Below are 8,703 nucleotides of genomic sequence, written 5' to 3'. Positions count from 1 at the left end.
GCTCACTGCGACCTCCGCCACCCGGGTTCAAGCGATTCTCCTGCCTCAGCCTCCCGAGTAGCTGGAACTACAGGCACCCCCCAGCACGCCCGGCTAATTTTTGTGTTTTTAGTAGAGATGGGGTTTCACCATTTTGGACCAGGCTGGTCTCGAACTCCTGGCCTGAGGTGATCTTCCCGCCTCGGCCTCCCAAAGTGCTGAGATTACAGACGTGAATCACCTCGCCTGGCCAGGACCGTATTTCAAGTCCTGAACCGCCCCCCCCCAGCGCCTGCGCCCTGCAATAATGTGGGGCGTCTGGCAAGCGGGTCCTGCTCCCCGCCGGCGCCCTGGAGCTGGGGCTGCCTGGCGGGCCTGGGGTGCTGGGCGTGTCGCCTACCCCTAGGAGGAGGCGTGAGCGGGGCGGGGCCGGAACGTCTCTCTTCAGGGCCGCGCCCCGGGCGGGCGCAGTTACGCGCCGCACGGATCATGGCCGCAGCCGCTCTGGGGCAGGTGGGTTCACAGCCCGGCACCGGGGGGGCTGGGGAACCTCCTGGAGAGGCGCACTTCCGGTAGCACCACTGGCCTGCAGCGGGTCTGACTCGGCGCTGCCCCTCCCGCGCTGGGGTTCCGCTGCGGGGCGCGGAGGAGGATGACGACCCTTGGAAAGGAGCACGAGGCTTTAATGGGGTGAGGGGGAGCGGGTAGACGCGGATGAGGTGGGGCAAGTAATTGTTGGGGAGGTAAAAAATGGGAAACATGGAGGGGGATCCTGTGAGGAGGGAGGCGTCGGGGTGGGGAAGTTGTGATTTGGGGAGTGGAGGCCTGGGGTGCGGTGGGGCATCAGCCTGTGGGGGCGCTGGAATAAAGGGGCCCAGACCTCCAGGGCCAGGGGCCGGTGAGGGCAGAGTTCCACCTCATGTCTCAGCTCTGGGAATTGGATCCAAGGTCCTATTTTCTTCTAAAGAAAGGTAAATAAAATTGAGATGGGGATTGTTGTCCCAAACTCCTGTTTGAAGCTCTGCACCTGGATTGGAAATCGAGTTAGCGTCTCATGGTTAAAATGACATATAAATGCTGCAGGCCAGCTGAGATGATCCCTGCTGACTGGGCGATGTCAAACAGCAGCAGCGTTTCCCAGAGTCTGTGATTTCAGAGAACAATGTTTCTCAGTGAGGAAGGAAACAGCTAAAGAAAGAGGTGGTGGTTAGGAGCCTTCACAGCTGCGCTGTAACTTGGGAGAACTGTCTCTTTGTTAACTTTGCACCTAACTTTACTTGAGTCTATTATCCCAGCTGATGAATGTCAGGGCAAAATTTCACTTTCTTCAGCTCTTAGTCACTGATGGGGATAGTCCTGTGATATCTGGGATATGTGGGCAATCTGGCCTTTGGTGGTGACACTCCTGGGCTATGGTGGGACAGTCCTGGGCTTTGACAGGTACACTTGGGACTGAGGTGGCCAGTCTCATTATGGCACAATTTGGGTGTCATAGAAGAGTCCTGAACTCATGATGGGACACCCCTGGGCTCTGTTGAAGACAGAGGTATTCTGTAATGGAGATAGTTGGGCTGAGTCCTCAGCTATGATGGGGTGTGGGGAGGACAGTGCTGGACCATGGTAGGGACAGTTTCTAAGGGACTGGCCTAGACAGAGACATAGGGATAGTCCTGGGGATTGAAAAGGACAACACTGGGTTTTGTTTTGTTTTAATTTCAGACCTGGTGAATAGGAAATAAGCCCTGGTATTTGACAGAGGCAGTGCTGGTTACAGTGGGGAGAAGTGCTGGGCTGTGGAGGGGGGATATTCCTGAGCTGTCTGGGGACAGTACTTGGCTCTGCTGTGGACCAGTTCTGATAAGTTACGGGCACAATCTGGCCTTGTGATGGGGAGCGTCTTGGGCTGTCATAGAATAGCCCTGGTCTGTGACCGGAGAGGCCGGGGCTATAAAGGGGGCAGTTCTAGATGTGATGGGGTCGTTTGTGGGCTGTGACAGGGGCAGACTGCGCTATGATGGGGTCTGTCCTGCACTGTGATATGGGGACAGTCCTGGAGTATGGAGGGCATTGCTGGGCTTCAACAGGGACACTTCTGGTCTTTGATGGCGATACTCCTGGGCTGTATGGGACATAGTGGAGGTTCTGTCACATTATAGATACCTGCCCTGTGCACCCCCAAACCTTTATTTCTGTTTCTTTTTGAGACAGAGTCTTGCTCTATCACCGAGGCTGGAGTGCAGTGGTGCGATCTCAGCTCACTGCAACCTCCACTTTCTGGGTTCAAGTGATTCTCCTGACTCAGCCTCCTGAGTAGCTGGGTTTACAGGCACGTACCAGCATGCCCAGCTAATTTTTTAGTAGAGATGGGGTTTCACCATGCTGGCCAGGCTGGTCTAGATCTCCTGACCTCGTGATCCACCTGCCTCGGCCTCCCAATGTGCTAGGATTACAGGTGTGAGCCACCGCTCCTAGCTTCTTTTCTTTTTGACTAAGGTTTGCTCTGTCGCTCAGGCTGGAGTGCAGTAGCGCGATCTCGGCTCACTGTAACCTCCGCCTCATGGGTTCAAGCAATTCTCATGCTTCAGCCTCCTAAGTAGCTGGGATTACAGGCACGTGCAACCATGCCTGGCTAATTTTTGTGTTTTTAGTAGAGACGGGATTTTGCCATGTTGCCCAGGCTGGTCTCAAACTCCTGGGCTCAAGCGATCCACCTGTCTCAGCCTGTCAAAATGCTGGGATTACTGGCATGAGCCACCAAGCCTGATTTTTTTTTTTTTTTTTGAGATGCTCTGTCACTGGCGTTGGAGTATAGCAGTGTGATCACAGCTTACCACAGCCTTGACCTACTGGGCTTAAGTGATCCTTCCACCTCAGCATCCTGAGTAACTGGGATTACAGGTGTGTGCCACCAAAGCTGGCTAATTTTTAAATTGTAGAGACAGGGTCTTGCTTGCTGTGTTGCCCAGGCTGATCTTGGAGCTCCTGGCCTCAAGCAATCCTCCCACCTCTGTCTCCCAAAGTGCTGGGATTACAGGCATGAGCTACTGAGCCCAGCCTCTTTTCTTTTCTTCTCTTTTCTTTTTTGACAGTCTCGCTCTGTTGCCCAGGCTGGAGTGCAGTGGTGCAATCTCGGCTCACTGCAACCTTCACCTCCCAGGTTCAAGCAATTCTTCTGCCTCACACTCCCAAGTTGCTGGGACTACAGGTGCATGCCACCACACCCAGCTAACTTGTATTTTCTATGGAGATGAGGCCTCTCTGTTGCCCAGCTGATCTTGAACACCTGGCCTGAAGCTATCCTCCCGCCTTGGCCTTCCACAGAGCTGGGATTACAGCATGGCCTCTCTCTAGGATTAGAACTATTTTGGCATTTCTTGGCATCAATTTCTGTTTTGTTTTTGTTTTTTCTGTTTGTGCCCCCTTTTCTGTGTCTCTTTTTCTCATCCTTCCTCTTCCCTTTCTTACTCTCTTTTTTCATCTTGGCTCTGGCTCTGGGGGTTGCTGTCCCTGTACTGTGTCTGTCTCATAACCGTGGGTGTCCTGTCCCTCTGGGCAGAAGCATGGCTGCCAGGCTGAGCAGGCTAGATGTTGCCACCCAGAGGCCATCAGGGGCCCCACACTCTGATCACCCCAGAATCCCTGGAGCCCCACACCATCGAGACCACGCAGCAGCCCCATCTCCCAGCGACTCACCTAGTGACTAGTGACATGGCCATTCACGTCCATTCTCCAGAATCAGTGCCAGCTTACCCAGCTCACAGGGCAGGACGGGACAGGCCCCTCTGTCTCCCACAACCTCATGCCCCAGCTGGCTCGCCACATGGCTGGGGAAAGAGGTATTGTGAGGTCAAGGTCACTGGAGAGGGGGCAGCCTCCTGGACACAGCCAGACCTGCTCTCCCTGCTACCCTCAGGGAGGGCCCACCCGAGCATTGTGCAATGATGACTTCGGTGGCTCCCCAGGCCCCAGGGGCTGAAGGGAATTGAAGTCACTGTCAAAGTGGTGTCCAAGGTGTAGGGTTTGCGCTTCAGGTAATCAGAGCCCAGTTGATCAAATACGTTCAGAGAATAAGCATCTGGACTCCTGGGTCTGATGGAGGAGGGCCTGAGGGTCTGGATACCTGGGTCTGATGGAGGAGGGCCTGGGGGCCTGGACACCTGGGTCTGAGGGAGGAGGGTCTGGGGGCTGGACTCTTGGGTCTGAGGGAGGAGGGGGCTAGGGATCTTGATTCCTGGGTCTGACGGAGTAGGGGCTGGGGGTCTGGACCCCTGGGTCTGAGGGAGGAGGGGCTGGGGCCTGGACTCCTGGATCTGAGGAAGGAGGTGGCTAGAGGCTGGACTCTTAGATCTGAGGGAGGAGGGCCTGGGTCTGCACCTCTGAGCCCTGGGGGAGAACACCTGTCAGTCCCTTGGTCTTCTAAGGCCTGTCAGCCCTTGGGTCCCTGGAGGCCTTCACTTACCTGTGTGCCTTCATCATCGCCGTCTTGTCTGAGCTGCTCTCCAGGCTGGGCCAAAGGTCTCTGGGGTGGGAGGTGCTTGCGTTTGACTTTCCGCCAGCATGGAGGAGGGGGCTGGGCAGACTCTGCTCTCTCTAGGGAGCCCTCCTTGGGGCAGGGAGGGAACTTGGCCTCCTTCAGGACCACATGCCCCTGTCTAGGGTGGACTGGGACTGGGGCAGAGCAGGCAGCCCAGTGGGACCTCCAAATACAGGAGGTGGTGAGTGGGCTGCGAGGGCCCCTGCTGTGCCCCACTCACCCCCCCTCTTCTTTCTCCACCCAGATCTGGGCCCGGAAACTTCTCTCTTCCCCTTGGCTCCTGTGTGGTCCCAGAAGATATGCCTCCTCCAATTTCAAGGTGAAAGGAGGGAACTCTATGCTGGGCTCTGAGGGAGGAGGGGACTGGCAGCTGGTTTTGGGCATCTCCAAAAGGTCCACAACCCAGAGATGGCAGTGGGTGGCAGAAGCCTAATAGGCTGTCACTGGGCTGTGGGAAAGAGATGAAACAGTATGTCCCAGAATCCTCCAGGGTGACAGGTCCTTCTCTATGGGTCTGAGGCCCAGAGCTTCATGGGAGTTGTAGTTTTTCAGCTTGGAGGTTGTGGCTAGATTCTAGGACACCCCCATCTTTTCTCAGGCTGCAGACCTGCAGCTGGAAATGACACAGAAGCCTCATAAGAAGCCTGGCCCCGGCGAGCCCCTGGTGTTTGGGAAGACATTCACTGACCACATGCTGTTGGTGGAATGGAATGACAAGGGCTGGGGCCAGCCCCGAATCCAGCCCTTCCAGAACCTCACGCTGCACCCAGCCTCCTCCAGCCTCCACTACTCCTTGCAGGTGGCTTGGCGGCCGGCCTCTCTCCCCGTCCCTGTCCGCGTCTCCACCTGTTTGCTGTGTCTCTTGCCACGGGCACCTCCCTTGGTTTGTTTGTTGCGTGTTTCTCCTTTCTGTGCGGTCATCGTCCGTTTTCTGAGGCCTTCCATGCTCCAGGGCTGTGCTCAGTGATGCTGGGTTTCCGAGATGGGCAGACCCACTTCCTTCATTTGGAAAACCCCGTGCTGTGGTTGTAACTTGGTGTGATTTGTGCTCTGATGGAGGCCCTGCAGAGGCCAGTAGAGATCCCCAGCCTCACTTGAAAGAAGGCACGGCATCTTCTGGCATAGAGGGGAGCTTAGGGTCATGGCAGTAGAGGGGAGAGTTGGGGGGGGATGGCAGGAGAGGGGAGAGCTGGAGGGATTGTGGGAGAGGGGACAACCGGGGGATGGCGGGAGAGGGGACAGCTGGGGGATGGCGGGAGAGGAGACAGCCAGTCCAAACCCCAAACAGGAGCAGAGTCTGGCACATTTGGGAGAAATTGTAGCATTGGAGCATAATGGCGGAGGCTGAAAATGTCATCAGGTTCATGGAGGAGCCGAGGGGCTAGGGCCTTGTCCAAGGGCACTGGGAGCCATAGAGAGCTCTGAGGAAGGGAGGGGCGGGGCCAGGTCTGGATATAGTAAGAGGTCTCTCAGGCCATGTGGAGGATGGGAGTGAAGGCCAGGAGGCCAGGCTGGGGCACAGGCCCAGGTGGGAGAGGATGGGCAGGTATGGAGGTCTGAGCTGGGGCAGAGTGGGGAGGATGGCACAGGAGGGGAGGAGGCAAAGAGATTCAGGGGCACAATGGACAGACAGGGTGGGTGGGGGAAGGGATGAGAGGGCCGAGGATGGCGCCCAGAGTTGTAGCCAGGTGACTGGGTAGACCCTGGGTCTGTCCCCAAACAAGGACCCAGGAGGAGGAGTGGCTTTGTGGCACCCGGCGAGCCTGAGAGACTTGACAAATCCAGGAGGCATTTGGTTTTAGGACTTACAGCTGTGGCTGAAAGCAAAGCCTTCGTGAGAAACTTTGGTTGAGACGAGCTTTAAATGAGCATCTCACAGCTCCGGTAACCGGTTAGCAGTGTGGCTGGTTTTGGTCTTCCAGGGCATGGTTCTATGGCATCAAGACTTTCATTCCGTTCTGTTCTTTCCTTTCCCTCCTTCCCTCCCTTTTTTCCTTTCTTCCTTCCTTGCCAGAATTTTAGGGTTTTGTTTTTCCCCTCTCCCCTCCTACTCTGGACATCTAATCAGTACCAGTCGATTCTGTACAGAGCACAAACCTTCAATTGCAGCCAGACACTCTGCCAGGACATAAGCAGGACAGGCGGGATTACGCCTGCTGAGCCCCCAGGAAGGCGGTTACTTGGAGACCACCAGGCGCTTCTCCTTTCAGCCCAGCACAGCAGTCGTCCTCTGGCTGGGCGTCCGGTACTTTTTCTTCAGCTGAGTGAGCGCAGAGGAAGCGTGTGGCCCTGGCAGACAGAATACACTGCTGTGATCCCACGGGTCCAGGGGGTGGACGGGGGCGGCTGAGGGCACAGGACAATCCCGTCCCCATGACACCCTCACGTGTGCATCCCGGCACGTGTGCATTACAGGCCAACCACGTTTGTGTTTGTTTCTTTATTGACAGTCTCAATCTTCTCCCAGACTGGAGCGTAGTGGTGCAGTCTCACTGCAACCTCTGCCTCAGTCTCCCGGGTAGCTGGGCTTACAGGTGTGTGCCATCACGCCCAGCTAATTTTTATATTTTCAGTAGAGACACGGTTTCAGTATGTTGGCCAGGCTGGTCTCGAGCTCCTGACCTTGAGTGATCCGCCCACCTCAGCCTCCCGAAGTACTGAGATTACAGGCATGAACCACCATGTCCAGCCCTGTTTTTTATTATTGTGGTACCAATACACATGCATAATAACACACAGCATAAAATGTGGGATTCCAACCATTTTATTTATCATTTTCTTATTTTATTTATATTTTTATTATTTTTTGAGATGAAGTGTCACTCTTGTTGCCTGGGCTGGAGGGCAGTGGCACGATCTCGGCTCCCTGCAGCCTTCGCTTCCCAGGTTCAAGTGATTCTCCTGCCTCGGCCTCCCAAAGTGCTGGGATTACAGGCATGAGCCACCATGCCTGGCCTATTATTTTTTTTAAATACTTTTATTTATTCATTTATCTGAGACAGTTTCACTCTGTTGCCCAGGCTCCAGTGCAGTGGCGTGATCTTGGCTCACTGCAACCTCCGCCTCCTAGGCTCAAGTGATCCTCCTGCCTCAACCTCCCGAGTGGCTGGGACTACAGGCACACATCACCTTGCCCAGTGTATTTTTAAATCTTGGGCAGAGACAGGATATCCCTTTGTTGCCCAGGCTGGTCTCGAACTCCTGGCTTCAAACAATTCTCCCACCTCAGCCTCCCAGTCCTGGGGTTACAGGTATGAGCCATCCTACCAGGCCTGGAAATTCTTCCTTATACCCTTAAAGAGCTTTTTCCATGTTTCTTGCAGCCTCATGATGTTTCATCCTCACAGTGTACCTCATTAGGCAATCCCCTATTGTTGGACTTGTTTCCAGCCTGATACTATTATGAACAATGTTGCAGTAAAGAATCTGGTATACCTGTCACTTCCTTTAAGTGCAAGTGTATCTCTGTGCTCCATTTCGGGAGCTATAGGTCAAAGGGCATATTTGCTCTCAATCTTAACAGGTATTGCCACATCCACATCTGCAGGATGTGTCAGTTTCTACACTGGCCAGCAGAGCCTGCTTCCATACCTTGGACAGCCCTTGTCAAAATTTTAGATCTTTTCCAGTCTCCCATGTGATTTTAAAGGGCTCTCAAAGTAATTTTAATTTGTATTTTTCTCCCTAATGATGAATGAAACCAACTATCTTCTCATGAGCTTAAGGCCCACCTGTATTTCCTTTTGTGTGAACTGTCCGTTTGCTAGGCTGATTTTCCTATCAGGTTGGATTTTTTTTTTTTCTTTTCTTTTCTTTTTTTTTTTAGAGGTGGGGTTTCACGGCATTAGCCAGGATGGTCTTGATCTCCTGACCTCGTGATCTGCCCGCCTTGGCCTCCCAAAGTGCTGGGATTACAGGCATGAGCCACTGTGCCTGGTCCAGGTTGGATTTTTAAAAATTGATTTGGGGCTTGGATTACAGCCCCAAATCCCAATTGCTGGGATTACAGGTGTTAGTCACCTGTTGGATTACAGGTGCCAACATGGCAAAATCCCGTCTCTACTAAAAATACAAAAATTAGCTGGGCATAGTGGTGGGTGTCTGTAATTCCAGCTACTCAGGAGGCTGAGGCAAGAGAGTTGCTTGAACCTGGGCGGCGGAGGTTGCAGTGAGCCGACAGCGTGCCAGTG

At 54.3% G+C, this 8,703-nt stretch overlaps 1 protein-coding gene across 3 annotated transcripts in view; it reads left to right on the top strand.

Moving 5' to 3' along the window:
- The first annotated feature begins 313 nt into the window (after positions 1 to 313).
- Positions 314 to 8,703, top strand: part of BCAT2 (branched chain amino acid transaminase 2) — a 17,877-nt gene continuing 9,487 nt past the window's right edge. Inside the window, exons 1-3 of one of the 3 annotated variants that reach the window (XM_017500488.2) lie at positions 314 to 492; positions 4,758 to 4,832; positions 5,112 to 5,312. In XM_017500488.2, coding sequence (XP_017355977.1) covers positions 469 to 492; positions 4,758 to 4,832; positions 5,112 to 5,312 — 300 coding nt within the window. In that variant the 5' untranslated portion in view covers positions 314 to 468. Of the gene's footprint in view, positions 493 to 512; positions 670 to 4,757; positions 4,833 to 5,111; positions 5,313 to 8,703 lie in introns of those variants that run through there. The other 2 variants (XM_017500489.2, XM_017500490.2) reach the window with 2 other exon arrangements.

This window comes from Cebus imitator, unplaced genomic scaffold (assembly GCF_001604975.1).
Source record: "Cebus imitator isolate Cc_AM_T3 unplaced genomic scaffold, Cebus_imitator-1.0 Scaffold266, whole genome shotgun sequence".
Lineage (NCBI taxonomy): Eukaryota > Metazoa > Chordata > Mammalia > Primates > Cebidae > Cebus > Cebus imitator.
This window is presented reverse-complemented; position numbering and strand designations above follow the sequence as displayed.